The sequence below is a fragment of the Plutella xylostella genome, chromosome 13, assembly GCF_932276165.1.
Source record: "Plutella xylostella chromosome 13, ilPluXylo3.1, whole genome shotgun sequence".
NCBI lineage: Eukaryota > Metazoa > Arthropoda > Insecta > Lepidoptera > Plutellidae > Plutella > Plutella xylostella.
This window is the reverse complement of record NC_063993.1, coordinates 2,506,398-2,531,676: the sequence shown is the minus strand read 5'-3', so window position 1 is coordinate 2,531,676 and position 25,279 is coordinate 2,506,398. Positions and strand designations below refer to the sequence as shown.

General features: G+C 38.3%; 1 protein-coding gene across 1 annotated transcript; it reads left to right on the top strand.

Moving 5' to 3' along the window:
• Positions 1-20: 20 nt before the first annotated feature.
• LOC105381841 (kinesin-related protein 4) lies at positions 21-25,268 on the top strand. Its single transcript, XM_048625017.1, has 31 exons — positions 21-356; positions 474-708; positions 1,363-1,525; positions 1,952-2,026; positions 2,215-2,420; positions 3,714-3,839; positions 4,283-4,418; positions 4,979-5,190; positions 5,871-6,010; positions 6,519-6,575; positions 6,842-6,954; positions 9,082-9,249; positions 9,634-9,787; positions 10,204-16,135; positions 16,223-16,376; positions 16,502-16,637; positions 17,079-17,193; positions 17,638-17,668; positions 18,037-18,139; positions 18,724-18,793; positions 19,062-19,227; positions 19,696-19,795; positions 20,226-20,412; positions 20,665-20,784; positions 21,061-21,168; positions 21,440-21,580; positions 22,543-22,687; positions 22,880-22,976; positions 23,204-23,277; positions 23,570-23,668; positions 24,064-25,268. Exons 1-31 carry the CDS (start codon positions 206-208, stop codon positions 24,199-24,201), a joined length of 9,852 nt encoding a protein of 3,283 aa, XP_048480974.1. The 5' UTR covers positions 21-205; the 3' UTR covers positions 24,202-25,268.
• The last annotated feature ends 11 nt before the right edge of the window (positions 25,269-25,279 follow it).

The window sequence follows — 25,279 nt, the reverse complement described above, 5'->3', positions numbered from 1 at the left end:
CAGAACAAATATTTTTTTATACATGGCAACTTTTATTCTCTTTTTGTTTGAATTTTTCCTTGAGTTGTGTCGGTTATTTTCGTGCCATTCCCGTTGTATTTTATTATTTTAAAGTAAATTTCCACTCCTAAAATCCAATAATACAGATCCTTATTTGAATATCAATATGGTGTGGTTTGAAATCTGATAAATATAATGCTTAAACATGAGTGACAATATAAAAGTTGTTGTCAAAGTTAGACCGCTAATATCTCGCGAAATAGAAGACAAACTTTCTTACCAATGGCGCGTTAAAAACAATACGTTATACCAACTAGATCAGAGCGGCAGAGAGTACGGATCCTCATTCACATTTGGTAAGTAATTTAGGTTATGTTTCATTTTTCTTGGCATCAGCAAAAAAATCTAAACATACCTTCCTGTCAGCTTATAAACGTCATAACAAGAATATTACTGATGCATTTACTTTTCAGATAAAGTGTATGATGAGAAAACAAGAACTAATGATGTTTACAATGACATTGCAAAGCCGATTGTGGAGGCTGCCACAGCCGGGATCAACGGTACCATATTTGCCTATGGACAGACGTCTTCTGGCAAGACTTACACCATGAGCGGCACTGAGCGGGCTCCTGGAATCATCCCTCTTGCTGTACTGAATTTATTTGATATAATTAAGAATAAAGAAGACCGGGACTTCTTGTTGAGGTAAATACTTGTTTAAAGAGAGTGTGCGACCTCCTTTTCTGTTTGCGCTTAGTCTGACCTGCTTTTGATTCTACACTTGTGTAGTGTGAAATTGGCATTGTTGAAGCAAGTGCACAATACAACAGAATCAACAGCAACAACAGATTATTATTGGTGGAGTCTAGTTTGGTTTTGAGAAGTAAGTATTTCAATTTTGTAATAATATATTTTCATGTAATAGGTGGTATATGGTTTATATGGTGGTATATGCCAGTATCCTAATGATTTTTACTGTGTCTTATGTTGTGTCACCTATTGTTTATTATATTTAGTATTCAATGATGAGTATGATGACACTGCATCTTTATTCATTAGCTCTCTGTACATGCAACAAATAATGGATAGGGGACATAATTCCAGTTAGTCAGAGTTAAATGCAAATTAAAATTTGATTGGCTTGCAAATCAAATTTTAATTTGCATGTAGGTATTTCATGAATGAAAAAAGAATTCTAGATTTACTGCTCAATCTGAAATATAAACAGATTTGGTTGAAAGATGGCACATATTTTTTCATAGTCCATGGTGTAAATAACCATACAGAATTCCATTAACCCCTTGAAAACTAATTTTAGTACAGCATTTTCTTTAATCACCTCATCACTCCTCATTCCAGAGTGTCCTACATAGAGATCTACAATGAGACTATCAAAGACCTCTTGGATGTGGACAATAAGGAGAAGATCAAGATCCACGAGACATACCAGGGAGGGGTGAAGGTGGATGCCACCGAGAAGGTCACATCCAGCCCTGAAGAAGTACTGGAAGTTATGAGACAGGTAATGTTAATGTTTATATGAAATGTAATTACTTTTGTGCTTGGACAAACTAACAAACTGCCTATTAATTATTTCAAAGATTGCCAGTTGGTTAGGTTAGCACAAAAGTGTAATCGCAGCCAACAACAGGAATATTCAAGATGTTTGGACTGAATTGAGTACAGTATAAAATATTAATTCTCCTTGTTAAAGTAGGCTCTAACTTAATAAAGATTGAGTTTGCAATTAATTTTGATACCTACCTATGGATATTTGGGAAGTCGTTATCTGAGTAGTAATGCAATAATGGGTATGTTATAAAATGTGAAAGTTATTGTGTGATCCCATTTGTTTTTGTATTTCTGTGTCTTTCAGTCATGTTCATTTCCCAGCACACAATTTCTAGTAGGCCAGTGTAATTAAATATTTATATATTTTTTGTTATAGGGAGAGGCAAACCGACAGATAGGCACCACCAACATGAACGAAAAAAGCAGCAGATCACATTCAATATTTCAAATTGTAAGTACATTATGTGCAATGATGGGTGTTAGTATGTATCTATCAATGTATATGTGTAGATATATCAGCTGTCTGAAACCTATATTACTCTATTAATCTGAGGATATACGAAGTTTTACAGATAAGCTATGCTGTTTAATATTATGTGTTGACATAAACTTTCTCACCCCACCCTCCTCACCCCACAGACCATAGAATCCCGCGAACACACATCCGGCAGCGGCGAGGGCGGCTGCGTGAACGTGTCCACCCTCAATCTCGTGGACCTGGCGGGGTCCGAGCGCGCGGGGCAGACCGGAGCCACAGGGCTGAGGTTCAAGGAGGGCACGCATATCAATAAGAGTCTGTCGGCCCTCGCGCTGGTGATTAAGCAGCTGTCTGAGGATCCTAATAAGTGAGTTGGTGCTTTGTTTGTTGGGTTTAGCGGGGTGTTCTACTACAGGTATACGATACATCAAGCATGCAACTTCTTCGCAACGAAAATGTCAAAATTATACCTATTTGCAGTAGTTCCAAAATATATACCTAAGTTAGAAAATCGGTATGCTAATAAAAAATGATCAGTAGAGCGATCCGGAAAAAACGCAGCACATTCTATTCGATAGTCTATTCGAAAGTGCTGTCAACCTGTCAACAACAAAATGGCGGTGTATCATTGACAAAAGAATAAAGAGGACTTGGCATAAAAATCGGTACTTAAAAATATATCGTCGTCTCTTTTTAACTTATTGGTGTTATCGTACGTAAAAAAGGACAACAGTAGTTTTGTCTTTGCCTAAAATTACAACATTGCGATCGGTCGCCATGTTGATTGACCAAGATTGACATCCAAACACAAGGTACTTCAGCTGTCAAACAATTTGTTTGTTTACATTTTTCAAGAAAAAAGCCGCCATTTTAATTGCGAACCAAAGTTTAGGTAAGCGCATTTTTTTCGTTGATATGGCATGTCCTCTCTTTATTCTTTTGTCAATGCGGTGTATAGATTTGCGAAAGTTTGACAGCTATCATTCCATAGGTCATTGTCAGAATAATATTATGTACTCTGTGGTCATTCTTTTCGAAACTCATTCGAAAGGTAAAAAGTGTTCGAAAGTGCTGTCAAGTTGACAATAGTCGCACTCGCATTCGATTCTATTCGTTAGCTCGAATTTTCGTGATACGGGTACAGAGTCGTGAGCACAGGATTCGAAACCTCCGTTTACGTTGCGTATTGCTTGCGTATCGTCAAATGTCACTGTCAAAATGTAAGGTAAATTTGTTATTTCCAAAAGTGGCATTTGTTTTTTCCATGTTAGGTGGAATTTCACCAAACGCTAAACGTATTTAGTAGCCTGTCATACGTCTGTCAGTTAGTACAAAATGTATTTAAAATTTGATTTAAATACGTTTATCGTTTGGTAAAAGTGACCCTTCGTGTAGATTCGAAAATAGTATCGAATCCTATGCTCGCTACACTGGAAACAAGTTTATTCTGACACTGATCTATACGATATTGCCTTTAATGTCCATTGCATTTTCTGAGATGCATTTTTAAGAATAGAAACCGTTTCTTTTATTCTATATAAGTATAGTACACATACTACATAGTACCTTTGTCTGTATAAATATAAAACAATGTTATTAGTAGTTCAAATAAATGTTTTTCTCCATATTAATCCAACATTTGTTTCGCTATCGTTTCCAGATTCGCCAACTACCGGGACAGCAAGCTAACGCGCATCCTGCAGAACTCGCTCGGGGGGAACGCCAAGACGAGCATCATCTGCGCCGTCACGCCCGCCGCCATCGAGGAGACCATCTCCACTTTACAGTACGTCTGCGTTTAATAATAATAATATCATTCACTTGCTTTTCAAGCCAGCTTCGCTTCGCCCTGTTGCCGCGGCACGGGTCTGTTATCGACAAAAGCGACTTTTGCTAACGTTTGTCTACGTCTATAACGAACCCGTATAGCGGCACCTGTGTAGTGACTCATTTTTCAATAACTCACATTTGACGGCACCGTAGCTAAGGCGGTAGTGGAACTGCTTCCGAAGGTGGGGGCCGCGGGTTCAAATCCCGCCAAGGGCCAACATTTGTGTGATGAGCATTTGTGTTTGCCTTGTGTCTAGTTTTATTATATATATTCAATATGTATCTATCTATGTATTTCAGTAGATATATCAGCTGTCCCATAGCACAGGTTCTGCCTAGCTTGGGATCGGATGGTCGTGTGTGAGATGTCCCCACATATTTATATTTATTAAATTGCAGGTTCGCGAACCGCGCCAAGGCCATAAAGAACAAGCCGGAGGTGAACGCCGTCACCACCAACGCCACCATGATCCAGCGCCTCACCAAGAAGCTGTCCAAGCTGCAGTACCAGCTCGAGTCTAAGAAGAGCTTGGAGGTTAGTAGTATTTACAATATCAGGGTGAGTCCGCATTGGTGCGTTGCGTTGCGTTTCGCTCTAAACATAGTCATAAAAAATATACCTATGGCTGCGGAGACGTAACTTATTAATGGAGGCTCGCCCTTACTATAGCAAAACAACGCATTGCAAAATTGCAATTAAGTTTTTATATGTAGAATCTTCTCTGAAACACTGGAAAACGCTATTATATCCCAGTTCAGAGCAGTATTTCACCTATCTTTTAGAAAGAAAATACATTTATTTCACACACACACGGAAACAACACAAAAATAAATAAGTAATAAAACAAAATAATAAAGAGGTTTAAAAGTAAACGAAAATGAGCAAGGGTGTTTCTTCTAGCTCAGCTTGGTGCTATGATAAACCATAGCGCTGGTTTTCAGCTAGAACCCTGGGTGAAGTCACGGACTGACTTGACATAAAATATTTTATTATATTTATTTTATTTTTATTAGCATTAAAAGTTGACTTATTGTTAAAATACTAGCTATATTTTTCTGAATTATAATAATTAATTTACTTAAACCGTCCCACAGCAAGACAACAGACTACTGCAGCAAAAGATCGAGTCCCTCCAACGCCAGATCCTCAACGGGTTCGGCGCGGGTATAAGCGTGGACGTATCGCGCTCCGACCGTCGCAAGACGTGGTGCGCTCCAAGACGCGCCACCATCGACACGCTGCCGTCTATAGAGGAGGATATCGCCCCCACTGTACACCGGTTCGCTACGCCCGCGCTCAAGTATAAGTGAGTTTTTGTTTGATCCTTTTTATACTTATATTGGGAATACTGGGATGCTAGATACCCTAACCAAAGTCAGAAACCTCTTACATTCAACACTGCTGCGCCACCATCGACACTCAACACACTGCCCTCCATAGAGGAGGATATACGCCCGCGCTCAAATATAAGTGAGTTTTTGTCGCCCGTATTCGGATGCTAGATGACCTATTGTGTGTGTGTTTTTACCTGTATTGGGAACTCGATGGTATGGTATAACCTAACCAACATTGGAAACCGCCTACATTCGTCGTCGATTCGTCGTCGACTGTCTAAAATTTTAGCCAGAAGTACTAGGTTCGAAGTTCTGGTTACACTATTGCTTTTCATCATAATATCACGCTATATTACACCTACAGAGAGAGCCTCAATACTGATAAACCGATTGCGCCCGCTTTCCCAGCTGAAAACCAGCGTTGTAGCCTTATTGTCCACAGCACATGATAAGCTGGTGCTGGAAGAAGAGGTTCTCAATTCGTCTTCATGATTTTTTTATTTTTATATAATGTTTGCTGATTATTTTGCCATTTATGGTCCGATTTAGATAATTTTTTTTTTTGATGTAGTTGGTTATTCTCATGTTGTTGCTTGGTATCATTTTCCGTATTATTTTTAACCCCAATTTTAAAACTGAGCATTACCCACAGCCCAGCCATGCTGTCAGACTTCCGCCCAGTACAGGCGACGAGCCAGCTGCCGCTGCCGCGAGTCTCCGAGGAAGGCCACATCACGCCGCCGCCCAGAGAGAAGAAATCCGTCAACTTTAGCGATGAGATTATTGAACTGGGTATGTTGGGTTGTGCGGGAGGGTTGCGAAACTTATGTTTTCCGATTTAGCGCTTTATGTTATAGGATAGGTAAATTGACTTTGAAACACAAAAGTTTCAACTCTTTAGGAATTGGGTCAAAAAATGAGAAAAACAACCTCACGTGATTAATGGATGGCCCCTTACGTCATTCAAAAGTTGAAATTCGTATCACAACGTAAATTTTACAGTGTCAAAAATTCTATGAATTTGGGGGTCTGTCTTTTTAAAAATCATGAAATGTGTTGTTCAATGCTTTCAACGCGCTAGCCCAGCCCGTGATCAGATTACTTCATGATCAAACTACTTTTTTATGATGCTTGTTTGTTCTACATGCCATTGCAGATGTGTGTTACTAACTCCAGGGAAACTTTGGAAATGTCAATGGTGCATGTTCTTTTCAGAAAATACATTACTAAATTCTTCACACCATTCATTGCACTATCCGCTTACTCATCATGAAACTAACCCACTGTCACCGCTTCACAGATAGCGACGACGATGAGTCTTCGAGAGCGCATTGCTCTCCCTATCACAAATGCTATGGTGAGTCGCTTAGCCCACTTCACTTCTTCTGTCCTTGGTTTGGTTTATGTTGTATTGGTGGTCTAAAGTCATAGTTTCAAAATTATTATTTTTTCCCATTCATTTCATTTTGTAGGATCAAAAACAGTTTAAAGATAACTCACAATAACATAATATCTATACGTTACAGTTGTAATATATGTGTGTAGATTATATTCAGAAAAAACGCATTGTTATTATACTATGTATTTGACCATATACCATTGTTATTTATTAAAACATTGCAGAATCCTCGAAGACGCCGCCCTGTGTGCTTCGTGAAAAGGCGAAGGAAGCGGAAAAGAACTTGCAAGACATTGTAGAACTGACAGAAAGGGAAAGGATTTATACACCTTCTGTGGTAAGTTAGATGCCATCCAAAACAGAACTGTAAACTTGTATGTAACATGTTTTTAATGTTCATATTAGCGGTTAGTGACCCTGACTGCTAAGCCGAAGGTCCCGGGTTCGATTCCCGGCTGGAGCATATATTTTTTTTTAAACAGATTTTTGTAGGTATACTGCGGTCTTACGTGTTGATATTTATTATTAATATGTATCTATCTATGTATTTGTGTAATACTAACTAAAAAACTGGATAAATCACACAAATGTCTAACGATTTTTCTCGATTTGGCTAAGGCCTTTGATACGGTCTCTGTCCCACTACTCATAAAGAAACTTGAAGCAATCGGTATAAGAGGCACCCAACTAGATCTCCTCACAGATTACTTGACTGATCGATACCAACATGTGCGAATTGGCTCCCACATTAGTGATGATCGTATAGTGACACACGGAGTTCCACAAGGAAGTATTTTAGGACCTACCCTATTTCTCGTTTATATAAATGACCTTCTCTGTCTTGAAAACTTCCAAGGTAAAATAGTATCTTACGCAGATGATACTGCTATGCTATTCTCTGCTAAAACGTGGAATGAGGTCTTTAATATGGCACAGATGGGATATAATAGGGTAAGGCAGTGGTTACGTTCAAACATACTGACCTTAAATGAAGATAAAACTAAATACATAGCTTTTGGTATCCGCAACGTTAATATTGGTAACAACTATAAACTAGTCTCACACGAATGTTTCAACCACGCAGATTGCACTTGTCAGACACTACAACGTGTTCACACTATAAAATATTTAGGGATCATCATAGACTCGAATCTAAGTTTCAAACAGCAAATTGATGCAGTATGTAGCAAAACCCGTAAGTTAATATACTTTTTTAAACACGTTAGACATATAGTAGAACCTAAAATACTTAAGCAAATATATTTGGCAATTTGCCAATCCATTATAGTATACTGTATTTTATCATGGGGAGGTGCACCTAAAACTACACTGAAAAGCCTTGAGGTAGCACAAAGGGCTGTACTAAAGGTTTGCACCTTTCGACCATATTATTTTCCCACAAATGAACTGTACAAATCATGTGAGGTGCTTACCGTACGGCAGCTATTTCTTGTACGTATCCTAACTAAACAACATAGTAGTCTAATCTTTGACGAAACCATATTAGCTAACAGAAGAAATTATATGGTCTGTAAGAAAACACAAAGATGCTTAACTTCCTTTGCGCAAAGATTCTTTGGCTTTTTAGGTCCATATATATATAATAAAGTAAATAAAATAATACATATTTATTCCTTAGATTTAGTAAGATGCAAAAAAGAAGTAATAACTTGGCTACAAAGTCTAAATTATGAGGAAACGGAGGAGCTACTTGTTATACCTACATAAGTAACCACATATAAATTATTTATGCACAACACACCCTCTCACACACACACCCATACACTTTTTCACACCACTCACAGAGAGGACACTTTTACTCACCCACCAAAATATTAATTTTACTATTTAATAAGAAATATCACTACTGTTATTGTTAAAATTACTCAAACGAGATAAGAACAATACTTTTATTAGAAGCTAGATATATTTTTATACCACTATTCTAAGGGGGCGCTGTATGCTGAAATACAGGTTATTTGACCTAGTTCAGCAACAGATGAACCTGTAAGTTTTTGCTGTTATATAACTAGCGTAACTTAGTCATAAGGAACAATTGTAAACTGTTTTTTGAAATAAATTATTATTATTATATTATTATTATTATTATCAGCTGTCCGATACCCATATTACAGGCTCTGCCTAGTTTGGGGTCGGATGGCCGTGTGTGAGATGTCCCCACATATTTATTATTATATTTTTTATGTTGGGGGTTTTTTATGAAAAAAAAAATATATATAAAAAAAATAGCTTTATTTCATCTGCTATCTCTGATTAAAAGGGGAAGTCATAAGTTTGAGTCGCTTCAATAGTGCTCATGGTTTATGGTATCATCGAAATTCATGAAACTATTGAAACTTATTATTGTCATTGTAGGCCGTTTCTTAGTTTGGCAATGACGAGTATAAAATTTAAAGGTACTTGTTTCTTAAAAAGCAAATATTCATGTGAAATTTTTATTCAGGTCGAGGTCATGGAGAAGTTAGAAGCAAACACGCTTGTGATAGTGAAGCTACAGGAAGAAGTGAACTCTTTGAACACAAAATGCCAGGACCGAGACACGGAAATCAAACATTTGAAAGACAAAATCATAAAAGCGGAAGATGACATCAAGACTGTCAATGCACAAAAGGTATTTATATAGTTTTTTCTTGCTATACTTTACCACTGAACCTATCACAAACGAAAACAGAGCGGGTTTCACGACATCTTCATCGACATAGAGAAACCTACTTCCCTTTTCACCTATCATCTTGTTGCGAATTGCGAGTGACGTTTATCTTCTTTCTCGATAAAGGTGCTGTGCAGCTGGGACAGCAAGAATCAATAAATAATTGCTATGTATTGATTAACTTATGTCTAATTAGGTAAAAGATAACACTTATGTTATCACTTCCTTATTATTAGTTGATAACATAATCATATTTATAAATTATGTGTTTTTGACCATATGGAACCACTATAAACTTGATTTAGTAGTTAATCTACATTAATTATATGTTTTAAAAACTTGCAGGAAGACTTAGAAAAAATCTATAAAGAGGCCGAGACAAAGCTGACGGATATAGAGTTTAGCTTTGAAACCCTCAGACAGAAGGCGAAGTGCAGGGAGGAAGAACTGTTGTCACTCCTCGAAGAGAAAAGGAATGATGTACCCAAGAACAATAATAGTGAGTAATGATAAGTACATTACAGATTTAGTGTGCACGATAAGTGTCTGCGAATGACGTATCCACAGTCCAGCTACCGTGGATACGTCAGCCGGGCGCTGTCTGTTTTCTATTGTTTTTGAGAAGGCATGCTATGGAGATTATGTTAAAAACCTTGAAGTCTTGGAGAAGGTCCATGTCATACAGTGGTCAACAACAGGCTGTGTGTGTTGCCTGCAAGGCTCTTGTAAGTAAAAAGCTATCACTAACCACCAAGTAGGCTTCATACTGGGTACTTCATTACGGGTGGATTTTGGAATGCTCTTTCTCCATTTGAACGTGCTTGTACATAATCTGGGTGGCCTTAAGCCACGCAAGTTCTGTCAAAATTATCACCCAACATCACCTCATAGTAAAATACTTGTTTCTCCTCACAGGTAAACAACTGAAAGCAGCAGATAAAGAGATAAACTTTATGGACTTATCCAAAGACATATCCTTAGTGAATAGTGATAATGAAAACAGTATTATTAATCCCAATTGTGATGAAACCTCACATTTACATGAATTAGTAGGTGAACTTCAAAATCAATTATCGACCAAATCCAATTTGGCCATCGAACTAGAGAATAAAATATGTGCCCAAGATCGAAAAATCAAACAATTAGAAAGTGAAACCACTAAAATACAGGAAATGTTTGATAATATTAAGCAGAAACTGTCTGCTGTCGAATCTGAGAATACTTCTCTGAAAACCACAATCGACCATTTAAACTCAACTATCAAAAACCAGAAAGATAATTTTGATGCTGTGAATAAAGATATAGAATCCTACACAACCTTAATCCAAGAGCTACAATCAAAACTAAATAATGTAAATTCCGTTCCGCTTAATCTGGATGACCATATCATTGAGAACATGATACTCAGTGAAGAGAATATAATTGCTAATAATGACAACTTGAGAAATATTATTCACTCACTGAAAAGTGCTATAGATGCTCGGGACCAAGAAATATCCAGCTTGAAATCTGAAAGTAGGGGGAATGAATGTGATAATTCTGAAGGTTTAGAAAAAGAAACCCAACTTAAAGAATTGCTTAAGGAAGTTGAAGATCTAAAACAAAAGATAGATGAAGATAGCAAGAAAATAGTCATTCTTACAGAAGAAATTTGCAATTTAACTGAGAATAAAACGACTATTTCTCAAGAGCTTACAGATTTAAAGGCAGAATATAACAAACTAGAACAAAAATACCAAGATAGTCTCAATGAAGTTAGTGAATTCAATAGTTATAAACAGCAACAATCAAAATCACTAGAAATTCTTCAAAAAGAAACAGCACAAAAAACTGAACAACTTGAATGTTTGTCAGAAACAATCAACACGCTGAATAATGATTTACTCAAGAAGGACAATCTACTTTCAAGTATTGAACAAGATAAAGCTCAATTTGAAAACAACGTTTCTAAACTCCAATTAGTTATTGAAAAACTATACAATATTTTAACATCGTTGAACGGACAAACTATCAGTGCAAGTGTACCCAGTGAATTAGGATCACTAGCCACGCAGTTGATTGACGGTGTTAGCAGTTTAGAAGTATGTGTATTAGAATTAAATACGGCAAAAGAATCAGCAATAGCCAATACTTCCGATCTTAACATCAAAATGGAGGAGAAAGAAAATAAAATATTGGAATACAAAACTAAGATTGAATCTCTTTTATTGGACATCAAAAACATTACTGAATCGCACCAAGAACTTGATGCACAAAACCAAAAATTGATTAATGAAAATACAAATATTCAGAAAAAAATACAAGAGAAAGAAGGACAAATCAATGAATTAGAAGAGTATAAATCAGAAATTGAAACCCTAAAAACAAAAAATCAGGCTTTGAGTGAAACAATATGTGATATAAGAGGGGAATTGAGTAATAAACAAATTGAAATGGATACCCTCCAAGCAGAATATACTGCAAGGTTTGAAACCATAAAACAAGATATTGACATCGTTCGTGATTCATACGAGAAATTAGAAGAAAAAAATATAGGACTGACTACTAATATGGAAACTTTAACATTTGAATTAGAAAATAAACAAAAAGAATGCGAAGATTTGCAGGAAAAGGTACTTAAATATTCTAGTCAGTTAGATATGTTCAACCAAAATCTTGCAGAAAAAGACAGTGGATTCGTGTCATTGCAACAAAAAGAATCAATGTTAGTTGCGGAAGTGGAAAGACTAAATGCACTTTTGAACGAAAGTGAACACTCTTTTGAATCTTTAAAAAAAGAGCTTGAATCCCAGAACGCTTTGTACGTTAGTAACACTGAAAAAATCCATAAGATCCTAGCTAATAAAAATAAGGAAATAGGTGATCAACTTTTGTTCAATAGTGAGATGACTCTCCAAGAAAAATATACAGAAATTATCCGACATGCTGTTATTGTGGCTGAAAACTATGTCCGAAATGAAGAAATGCTTCGAATAATTCTAGATAAAGCCACAAAACTCACTGATTCATTCGGTATCGATAGCAGCTTCATAGATGAAGAAGAAGAACACTTTGAAAGCTTTAATGATATTCCACATCTACTGGACAAAATAGCCGTTCATTTTGACGTATTAACTCAAAAATTATCGGAAAGTGTCGACATCCAAAATAAACAACTGGAAGATGCTTTGGCCGAAGCCAAAACTCAAATACAAGATCTGACGACCAATAACCTCAAACTTACTACTGATTTATCTCAACTGCAAGTAAAATCCGAGCTAGAAATAGTCGAAATTAATGAGTTCAAAAATGAAAACAGTTCTTTGAAGAAAAACCTGTACGAGTGTAATGCTTTGTTAAAAACCCTTCAGCAAGAAGTAGCCCAAAAAGCAGGTGAAATAAATGAAATGGAAATAAATATGCGGAAGTTCAAAGAAGAATTTATAAACCTGGACAAAGAACTTAGGCAACGTATTATTAAATTAGAATCGGAAAATTCGGATCTAAATAGACAAATACTAGAATTCAAAGAAGGAAATGGAATCACAGTCAATGACTCGGTGCCAAGCTTTACAGAATTGCAAAACATTACTAGTTCTATTCGCAAATCTATTTCAAATGTACTAGAGGAGCCAGCTAAAAACAAACCACCAAGTTTAATAACTTTATGTTGTAGCCAAATCATAGATGTTCTAACGTTAAACCAAAAGGAAAATGGTTTAACGCCAATTACTAGTTCTGAAAGTCTAATGAATTCTTCAAAAGAAGCACTCGTTTTTACTGACAAAGAATTCAAGATAGTACAAGACGAAAATAATAAGCTAAAGCACAATCTAGAAGTTTTAAAACACGCTAATCTAAGACTTATTCAAGAACAAGAAGAGATCCGCCGTGAAATTAAATTGCTTATTGAGCCGTCAATAAATTTGCAAAAAAAAATAGCTAAACACAAAACTAATTTGTCAACACTAACAGCTACAACTTATGCCGAAAACAAAGCTTTGCAATCTCAAGTAAAAGTTCTCCAGCATCACCATACAAGATTCCATAATGTGTGCCAAAAAGACATCCCGCAGTTTAAAAAACAGCTCATGGAACTTTATAGTGTACTCAAAAATGAATCTCAATTCAAAAGATACTCTTTACCAGACGTCCTTGACAAAAACACCACGACTTCTACGTTCAAGAATGATTCGACTTTAGATGGAGACTTGTTGATGTTGGATACGAACGTTACTTTAGCAACTTGTAATGATAATACTCTAGTCGGCCATGATCAAACATGCTTCGAAATGACACAAATTGATCTAAGTACAAACAATGTAACTGTGATGGACATAGAACCCAGCGTACAAAATCATATTGACATTCTTGTTCGAGATAATCAAAAAATGAATGATAATATTGCTATATTGGAAGAAGAAAATGAAAAACTAAAGGAAATCATTGATCAATTGAAAATTGAATCAGCTTATAGTATTCCGAAACATGTTAATGAAAATTTGGTGCAGGAGTCCAAATCAGAAAGTGAAAGTTCACATGAAATGATGAGAAAAATAGACAAATTAGCAGAAGAATTATCTACAATTAAGAAGCAGAAAGAGGAAATCGTAGAAAAATACAATAATCTTTTACTCGAAATCCCCTCAGCCGAAACGCTTGTGCGGAAGCTTAGTACTTTAGAAAAAGAACATAACACAAAATTAGCTGAAATAACTAACTTAACCAACGTGATCAGTAAGAAAAATCGAGATCTTAAGCAGTTGCAAGAAGAAAACGATACACTTTCTACACAAGTTATGGAAAATATATCTGAAGCTGACGACTTGAAAAAAGAACTTGACGTATTGAAAGAAAAGCTAGCAGATAAGTGCCATCAATTAGAACAGGAAAGTGAGGTGAAAATAAACGCTGAATCTTGTCCACAGTGCTTAGCTAAAGAGAAACTTTTGAATAAACTAGTCACCGAAACAGAAACTGCAAATACTCAAAATGATTCGGATACATCGGTAAGATATAATAAGATTTGCACGCTTCAAAATGAGCTTCTCGCTAGTAAGGAACAATGTAAGAAAATTACAGAAGAATTTGCCACCATCAAAAACCATTTAGAACGTAGCAACCTATCAATCACCCATGACATGGACGATAGTATGGGTGAATCAAACATATTCACCTTCACCAAAGACTTTGAAGTTGTCAACACATCGACAAGTAACTACGGAACAAATATGCCAAAAATTCTTGAAGAAAAGTCGTCGGATATTTATGCTTTAGACAAAGCGGACTGCTTAAATTATTACGTCGAATTAACTGGTGCTGAAAAAGAGAATCTTAATCATGACATTAAGATCATAGATGTTATGAAAAAACTGTATCATGATCTCATAGTCAAGCATGGAAATGAAGTAGATAACTTGCTAAACAAGTTAAAAGATTACGAAGAGTTACAACAAAATTTGCACTCACAGATCCACCAAATATCCACTGAGTATAATGATAAAAGAAGAGAAATTGAGACAGTTACGAATACAATATCCACGATAAAACATAGCATAAGTACTATCAATGATTCTCTAAATAGCAATTTAGAACCAGACAGTAACACTGAATTTGTTGTAAAATTCAAAGAAGACATACTCAAAGTTTTAGATGATCAATTCGATCTTAAATCTATGAATGTTTTTGAGACACTCATAGAGAATATGGTTTCAAAACATCAGAATGATCTCGACAAAAGTATGGACCAATATAACGAATTAAAAAAGCACATGGAAAGCCTAATGTCTGAGCTGGCTACTTTGAATGAAAGCCTCAAAGAAATGAAGACTCACTTGACAGTAACAGAAAATGATTACAACTTGCTAAAAGCACAGAAAGAAAGAGTTCACGAAATAAGTAACGCTGTAACACTAGATATTATAAAGAAGGAAAAGGAACTGAATGATACAATCTCTAAAGGATGTCAGTTGCTTCTCGAAAATAACATAATGGAACACAACGACATTGATTTGACTGAACCTGCTATTAAAAATATCACTATTCTTTTCGAAAAACTTGTACCGCAACATAAGGCACAAAGCAGCACCCAGACTGCAGAATTAAACAAGGAAATTGAGAATCTCACCTTGGAAATTAAAAACAGCAAAGTGTTATTAGACGACAAAGAACTAGAACTTAATATGACGAAACAAAAGTATGAAAATGAACATAAAATTAACGAAAGTGTTACTCTTGATCTGATACACAAAGACAAGGAGCTGAAGAAGCTAGAATCCGTTAACGATGAACAGAATAAGGCATTGGAAAAGCTGAGGAACGATCATGACAATAATATAGTCCTAATGAATAATTTGAAACAAGAAATAGAAATATTAAAAGAAGTCATTGCCAAAAAAGAAATCGCTACGAAGAATTTAGAAAACGAGCTATCTAGTATTAAATCATCGAAAAGTCCAGTTGATGCGTTGTCCGAAAAAGCTCATAATCTAGAAATAGAAGTGAAATCTCTAAAAGCCGCCAATGATATAATTCTTAAAGAAAAGCATGATTTGGATACTAACCTTAAAACCGCAGCTGAAACTATTCTGGTCAACAATTTGGAGTTAGATAACCTAAAACAGGAAGTGCATGAACTTAAAAACTCCATTAAAGAAAGTAAATTTATATTTGACGACATGAAATCCGAAATGGATGAAATGACAAAACGATTGAAAGGCACAGAAGGGAAACAAAATATGGAAATTATTGACAAATACAAGGATTTAGAAAAGAAGTATGAAGACAAATGCAAAGATTGTTCTAGACTAGAAATGAATATAAAGACTCATGAGAAAACTGTTGAGATTCAAAGTAGTATGGTCAAAAGGTAATTATAATAATAGCACAGGTTTATTTACTTTATATTTATTTTTACATAATAGAATGTTGTCATTTAATTTTCTCTAATTTATAGGTTACAAAAACAAAAAGAAGAAGATTGCAAGAAAATTGAAGAGCTATCAAATAAATGCACTACCTTGCTACAAGGCTATGATACTCTTCAAGCAACTTTGATATCTACTAAAGAAGAACTGACCAGTTTACAGCAAATTAAAGATACTTTGGAGGTAAGAACATGTTTATAGTATATGCAAGTATCAAACGGCTTTATAAATTCGTGGGTAAAAATATTAAGTGAATTACAAGAAATATTTTATTCAGTTAAATATGAGAGTAATTTTCAACATACCAGGTTCGCATAAGTATACTGGAGGGCGAGCCAGAGGCAGACAAGGGCCGGGGGTCGCTGGAGAAGGGGCAGTTAGCACGGAGACGAAGGCAGAGCTTGCACGACTCACAACGGACCTTCAGTGAGGATAGAGGCGATGGTAAGTGTACAATCCATGACTATACTTGCCAAGTATTACTTGGTAACAACACGCATTGAAACAATTCCTATAGTGTTAACGCCTCGCGCGCACTTACCATGCATAGTACAGGCATGAACAAAGTACTTCAACTATGGGAATTCCTTTCATTACGTGTTACATTCCATGCTACGTTACAGCGGAGTGTATCCTTAAGGTGGGTACTGACCAACGTTACGAGGTGTAATGTAATAAGTTACACAGCGAGCTTTCGTGCAGTCAGTACGTATTGTTACGGGGAAACCAGCGAGCAATGAGCAGCCCGTCATTGCTCCACCCGGCTGTCACATGCTCGCTGGGAATGTTACAGTACAGTCCGTAACGTTGGTCGGTACCCACCTTAACACCCTAGCTCTCCCACTCATCCCTGTCTGTAACTAAAAGCGTCTACAAACATTTCAGAACACACTAAGCTGGAACAGCTGTTCGCGGCGCGCGCTGCGCCAGACGATCTGTTCATGGAGGTGGACAGCGCGGGCAGCACGCCGGCGCGGAACAGCAGCGCGAGTAGCCGGAAGTACGTACAGTATGGGGCAAAAACCTGACCCCTCTCAGAAGCATTGTTACTATGGCAGGGGGGTCAGGTTTATCTGCACCTGACCGTATTACAATGTTTCCGCCACCGGAAACTGGAATACCAGCGCTGTGATTATTTTATAATAATGACGGCTTTATGCTGAGTCAGAACCATTTTGCTAATATAATAAATACACATTTTGCTTGTGTATATCTCAACGTGTTTCTGTCTGTCTGCTATAATTATTATAGTGGACTATTTGATAATTTATCTAACTGCCTTAGATAATCTAGTAGCTTTATACACGGTGTGTTTTGTTGTATATTTCATTACGTAATATTTTTAAAGCCCCATTCTGATACCGTGCTGAAGTCTACATAATAGCGTTTCGCAGTTCTGCTTATCAAAATATCGGTTATAATACCACATTTTCTTTTTTCACAGACACGACAGTTTCGGCACTCGGTTAGAACACGTAAGTAAACCAAATTATTTTACTGAATTTCTGAACCCGGGACTCTAGGCACAGCAGTCAGAGTTCGCTTTGTAAGACGACAGGACGCGTTACCATGCAATCGTCCAAGCACTACCTTGACTGTGTTTGACGGTATTTTACCTTAGCATCATAGCGCGGCGTCAAGTTATTGATTTGTTTAACGCGTCCTGTTTGACAAAGCCTTTAGTATGAGGTCCATTTGGTATACGTTACGCAACGCAACGTAGCGCAGCTGTTGTATATTTTTAACAGACTGCGAATAATCACGATTCTATATTCGTCAGTATATATATTTTTCTGTATCTTCACCGCTTACTCCACCATTCATAGACCGCTTTGTCCCACAGAGTGACAAGGAGGACGAGGGCCGGCCCAGCAGCGTGCTGGCGGCGCGGCGGCGGCGGCAGAGCGCGCACGACCTGCGCCGCAGCGTGCTGCCCACTCCGACAGGTCAGTTGAACACAGAGTGACACTCCGACAGGTCAGTTGAACACAGAGTGACACTCCGACAGGTCAGTTGAACACAGAGTGACACTCCGACAGGTCAGTTGAACACAGAGTGACACTCCGACAGGTCAGTTGAACACAGAGTGACACTCCGACAGGTCAGTTGAACGAAACCATAGACATAATATACAGGGTGCTTGTTTATTACTCAATCAGGATGTATAGAGCATGGAGCTGTTTTATTTTTCCACAATTCAGAGTTGGTCCCATAATGAGAGTTATACAGTATGACGAGTATATTTACCTAACGGGATAGCCAGTAATTAACAAGCACTCTTTATATCACAAGATGCCACAAATGCACAAATTTCTATGAGTACCGGGCGTTCCAATTTTGTATAGTACGCAGTGTTGCCGGAAGGAACTTAATATATTTTATGAACTAAAAGTTGATCATATGATCATCCTTTTGACACGCCAGTATGTACACTTGGGGAATCTAGAGTCAAATATTGTGAAAGAAAAACACTTTTATGTGACACTCAGACAACAACAACAAACCCATAAATCCAAATTGTTTCTTCCAGGTTCTCCTTCTGCTAGACAACTGCTTGACGAACTGAACAGCTCACCGCAAGGGGATCACCTCGATGTAAAGTAAGCATAAATGAAGCATAGGAACTTTAGTCCATATTTACCTAATATTTTTTGTTAGTAAGTTATGGAAAAAATGCATAAATGTCGGTTTTTATATACCTAATTGGTATATGATCCTTCAGAATGATCAACCACGGCATCTTTCAGTAAATGAAATATACATTCGAGTATCTGATCTCTAATCGTTAGTTATCCACTAAAAGTTATCCATGTTATTATTACGGGCCTTTAAAAACTTCCGTTTCAAACCATTTTCTTGTATTTACAGTGAAATGTCCAAGCTGAAATCGACTCTACAGTCCTGCCAACAAGAGCTAGAAGAGCTTAAAGAGCGCTACAAGGAGCTAGATGAGGAATGCGAGACGTGCGCAGAGTATTTGCAAGAAAGAGACAAACAATGCACACAGTTGATGAAAGAGAAGAGGGCACTTGAGGTGAGAGGGAGATAGATATAAATTTAATATGTTAAACGCCCTTTTCGGTATTCAATAGTTTTCTTCGGTCCTATGTGTATTTGTTACCAATAATTTATAGGGTTTTCGTGTGTATGTATTCTCTGACGCAGCTATGGAGCTATGGCATGATTTGGATGTTAACTAATATATAGCCATTTTCTCCCATCACATTGGGACTAACCTAACTGGTGAAAAGTGTGTAGAGAAATCCACCTCTGTATATTCACATCCATATAGCATCAGCAGGGCGATCACGTAAAACAGAGCTAACGTATAGAATCGAATGCGAGTGCGACAACTGTAAATTCGATAGGTAAAAAGAGTTCGACAGTGTTGTCAAGTTGACAATAGTCGCTCTCGCATTCGATTCTATATTTTTCGTGATCGCCCTGCTGTATGCATGCATATGTTTCAGTTTCCACAGTAACTTTGAGAAATTGTTCACAGACTACAGTTAAAGAGCTGACGAAATCTCTAGAGAAGTTTGATCCTAACGCGACTCGCAACGCGCGGACGTACGCCAGCGTCGCGGTGAACACAGATGAAGGTAAATACTTACATACATAAATATGCTCACGGCTGTAATCCCCGACAGGGTAGTAGGAGTTGACTCGCACTCTGGAAAGCCAAATCCAGAGTATTGTGTGGCTCTTTTATCAAAGCAGTTGATGATTCTTGGCATGGATAATAACTAATAACTGACATAATGTTGAATCACGAAGTTATACACATCTCACACACGGCCATTTGACCCCATACTAGACAGAGCCTGTAATATTATTATGTGTATTGGACAGCTGATATTATCTACACAGATAGATACAATATTATGCTTATACACACCCAAGACCCGAGAGCAAATATCTGTCTTTAAACAAATATCTACCTCGGCCGTGAGTCAAACGCGGGACCTTCGGCATAGCAGGCAGGGTCACTAAACACAACACCATTCTGTAAACTCCATGTCTCCTTCCCAGACTGGACAAACCTCCACTCCGTAGTGGTAGACCGCATGTCCTTCGACGCCGAAGTAGAGAAGAACAAGCGTCTGACGCGAGCCATCGAGGAGTTACGGCTCAAGAACCGCGAGCTGAAGGCTGCCCTAGCCTCCGCGCAGCGGGCAATGGATAAACGAGCCAACAGGGATGAGGATAGTGTTGCCAGGTAAATGTCACAGCGCACAGTTTTTCAAAAACTGCTTTAAAATACCGGTTTTCAGGCTCAAATGAGGGAAACCGGTTTTGGTAAAAAAACCGTTGAAATCCAGTTTTCAGTTTCCAATTTTGGGGTCTCAAAGCCGGTTTTGGAAAACCGTGAAATATCGTCCGGATAACCGGTTTTCCAGCTCCAATAGCATCACGCCATTTATTAGCTCGCAACCGGTAAATATCTTAGCGAGTCAGTAATAAACACTAGAGACAAGAACAAGCGACTGGAGGGGTTCCGGCTCAAGAACCGCGAGCTGAAGGCCGCGGTCGCCGCCGCGCAGCGGGCAATGGAGAAACGAGCCAATAGGGATGAGGATAGTGTTGCCAGGTAAATGAACTATTCACCGACACCCAGGCTTGCTGATCCAGTTTACTCGGGAGATAGGCTGGCTGAGCTGAAATCAAGGGGATATGTATAAAGGTTCCACCGCGCAGCGGGCGCTGGAGAAACTAGCCCATAGGGACGACGACGGTGTTGCTAGGTAAGGAAGAACTTTTGGGTTTTTAATTCGCCAGTGATAATAAAAATATGAGGAATGCTGCCTCTGACATTTGGTATTGGCAAAAGACTACTATGTCAGTAGTGAAAATGTCATATTACCAGCGCCATCGAGGAGTTACGGCTCAAGAACCGCGAGCTGAAGGCTACACTCGCCGCCGCGCAGCGGGCAATGGAGAAACGAGCCAACAGGGACGAGGATAGTGTTGCCAGGTAAATGAAGAACTATTCACCGACACCCAGGCTTGCTGCTCTAGTTTACTGGGGAACTAGGCTGGCTGAGCTGAAATCAGGGGATATGTACAAAGGTTCCACTCGAGAGAGCCACGCACAGGAACACTAGAGAGAAGAACAAGCGACTTATGCGCGCCATCGAGGAGCTCCGGCTCAAGAACCGCGTTGCCAGGTAAATTAAGAACTATTCACCGACGCCTCCATCGTCACTCCATTAGCTCCATTACCTTGCAGCCGGTAAATGTCTTAGCGAGTCAGTGATAAACACTAGAGAGAAAAATAAGCGACTGGAGGAGTTCCGGCTCAAGAACCGCGAGCTGAAGGCCACGCTCGCCGCCGCGCAGCGGGCAATGGAGAAACGAGCCAATAGGGATGAGGATAGCGTTGCCAGGTAAATGAAGAACTATTCACCAACACCCAGGCTTGCAAGGGGATATGTATAAAGGTTCCACTCGAGAGAGCCACGTACAGGAACTTCGCCCCCTCTTAGAATAGAATAGCCCTCATCGTCGCTCATAGAATAGAATAGAATAGCCCCCATCGTCACTCTCGTCATCAGACAGCGATCGCTGTGTGTAAATATATTATTAGCGAGTCAGTGATAAACACTATAGTCGTCGAAATATAATAGGCGCGGTTGGACAGCTACACAAATTTGCTATTTACTCTTGATTTACTTGATGTAATACATAAAAATACACATAAATAAACACGAAAAACAAGTGACTCGAGGAGCTCCGGCTCAAGAACCGCGAGCTGAAGGCCACACTCGCCGCCGCGCAGCGGGCAATGGAGAAACGAGCCAATAGGGACGAGGATAGTGTTGCCAGGTAAATGAAGAACTATTCACCGACACCCAGGCTGGCTGCTCCAGTTTACTCGGGTGCTAGGCTGGCAGTTGCCAGGTAAAGAAGAACAGACGCTCCATCGACCCCGCGGCCCCCACGCCCGCCCCCGCGCGGCGCCACCACCTGTACCTCCAGGCAGCCCATCAACACGCCGCTTATTAGATCGAAAAACAAAGTCCGACACCAAACGACCCCAATTTTTCAAGAATTTCATTTAAAATTTGAGCAATAAGTTACCGTTTTTAGTTGGTAATATCTTGTTTGGGTTAATTCGCCAGTAGATTCCTATTGTCATCTATGACACCGGTGTTGTCAGGTAGAGCATAACTTTTGGGATAAATTCACCAGCAGATCCCTATTATTATCTACGTCATTAATATAAACGGCTAGTTTTTACTGCCAACATTTGTACGGATCCTTGGCCATGCAGTTTATTATGTTATGTTTGTATAAGAAGATCGAAGCAAGTGATTATAATATTTATTATTACAACTCATATTTTCAGAGAGCTGGAACAAACTCGCCAGCAGCTGCGCGCCACTCGACACTCTCTTGAAGAGCTGCAGCACAAGTACCAGACACTGGACGACGAGTGCGAGACCTGCTCCGAGTACCTCAAGGAGCGCGACGAGCAGTGCCGCCGGCTGCAGGTGATATAAATGGCGTCTAAACTGTGCCGCAATAGCATTTTAAGCCAATAAGAAGCTATTTATCTCAACCTTTTTTTAATTAGTTTCTCTATAGGTTCCTCAAACAGATATGGCCATGGTCAACACGCATTTATTATATACATAGAACAATTCTCAAATTAGTATGTAAATAACTGGTCTTTAAAATTTCAGGAAAAACTAGAAGAGCTGGTCTCAAGCAAACAAAAACTTGGACCGCACACCGCGCCGCGCACGGCCGGTGTAGACGTCTCCACAGAAACATGCGAAGGTACCTAAACGCTTACATAACTACCTTAGCATTTCTTTCACAACCCATCACGTTCTTACTGCTGGGGCTCGGGTCTCCCTCCAATAAAGGAAGGGTTTTAGGCCTAGTCCAACAAGCTGGCGTAGTGTGGGCTGGTGGACCTTAGCACTTCCAGTCATAATACTCATTATTAATAACACCTCGTTGTACATTTATTACAAACATGTAAACGAATAAATTTCTTTCAGATCTGCTAAGCTACCAAGTAGAACGGGATGGGAGCTCCAAGAAGCCCGCAGAAGACGTTCAAAGACTATCAAAAGTAAGTTTGTACTTCTACATTATTGTCCACTGCTGGACAGCCCATTTCAGGCTTAAGGTCACAGTTCAATTATTTAATTAATATTCAAGGGATCGTGATCATATCAACTCGAGCCGTTCAGTATCTTTGTATGAAACTATCTACTGGGAACACACTAATGGGAATCGTAACGGAAACGCCCCGCCTCGGGATAAGGGCGACGTCGAACGTCGCGAAATACGTTTATGTATGTTGTAATCTTTATATTTCTGTGGCCTACTTATTTATTTAAAACATACATTTTACTAATCAGATTGTGGAGAAGCTATCCCGTGAGAAGATTGCACTACAGCAGCAGCTGCAGGCCCCGGCGGCCCCGACCTACGTGGCCACGGGCAGCGCCATCGTGCAGGCAAGTTGTTTAGTACTTTTGTGACTTCAAGTCAGGGCAGGTTGTTAGGCCGCGTTCACAACACCAGCGGGCGAAGTATGCCGCTGATCCGCCCGCTGACGTCGTGGACGCGGTAGTTCGTTGTGTCGCATACAAAGCGGCGCCTCTAGTGGAAACTGTATGAACTTTTGAAATAAATTATATGCAGAATAAATTGTAATGGTAAACCTGTAGTGTAGATGAACGGTTCCTGTCACTTTTTTGTCCGGCGGAACACTAGCTTAGCTGTAGCCACGTTGCGGCACGAGCCGGTTTATTGAGTAAGGTAGTCACTGTGTACTAAAACTAAAGGTATCTGGCAACAACAGGCGATTTCAATGTTGTTTTTATATTAAATAGTTCATTTTGTTCTGCAGAACCAACAACTGACGGACATAATGAAAGAGAACCAGAAGCTGAAGAAAATAAACGCTAAACTCATCGCCATCTGCAAGAAGCGCGGCAAGGACCAGACTGAATCGAGAGAAAATGTCGACTTCAATGTACAAGGCTGATGTGATTTTAGCTCTATGTTCGGTGTAGTAATCTTCATTATTAGCCATGACTAAGTAGATCTAGGTTGTATGTACAAAGTTATCAAAATGTCTGTAAAAGCTGGTCTTTAGATCCATTTTGACGCCACTTTGAAGGTTCAAAGTTTTAGCATCGAGTCAGGGCGATGTGCAAACCAGAAAGTACCGAATTTTGTATGATATAACATAAAACCCTTGCGTTATTATTTTTTATACTTCTATATTTCATGAACGCACAAATAGACGTGATTGTTAAAGATGCTTTCTTGTTCAATGAAAATTCTTTGTGCCTTCTTTTTAAAGTATTGTTCACACAAAGACAAGTTATACGCACACCCGAGGTGTATAAGACTGAGTGTTTCGGAAACATTCCTTACAAGGATTGACTGATATTGTATGTGATTGAACGGATTACGTCTGAGGTTGGTGCCATTCTGGAAAAGTACTTACTACTTAGTTTAAAAAAATTTAGCGCCGGAAGAGTTAACTTTAAAGAGACTTTCAAAAAGTGTTGTCAGGTTATTGTTTCAATTTAGCAGATATACATAAGTACAATTATTGCGCAAATTATAAAGTAATGTAACTATAGACTGTAGCTTTTTTTTAGAAAAAACACTATCCATAAAAGTAAACGAATTAGATGAATGTCTGTTAAATTGGAAACTAACAACATAGTTGAATGTTATTTGGTACAATATTTTAGTATTATTATAATAATTTTAAATAGTAATTTCAATATATTTTATGGTGCCTATGCATAATTTAATTACTTAATGTAGACAATACAATATTATAGAATAGAAGCGCTTGACCATGTAGCAAGCTGTTTAATTATTATATTTTAATCAATTTTGCTTCACTCTCAATTCTTCAATCCAAAATTTCATTGACATAACATTAATTTACTATACTTTTTCGTTATTTAGAATTTCCCCTGATTTGATAGAAATTATAAGAATCTGTTGAGAAGTGATAAAAATTATATACGATTGTAAAAATATTTAAAATGGTACCTGTTTTGTACATTAAATTGATTGCATGTGTACAAATTTTAAGTTTT

Coding starts and splice junctions, on each gene's coding strand:
- LOC105381841 (XM_048625017.1), top strand. CDS start 206: ATGAGTGACAATATAAAAGTTGTTGTCAAAGTTAGACCGCTAATATCT. Junction 9,788..10,203: donor TGTACCCAAGAACAATAATA/GTGAGTAATGAT, acceptor TTCTCCTCACAG/GTAAACAACTGAAAGCAGCA. Junction 20,413..20,664: donor GATGAGGATAGTGTTGCCAG/GTAAATGTCACA, acceptor AATAAACACTAG/AGACAAGAACAAGCGACTGG.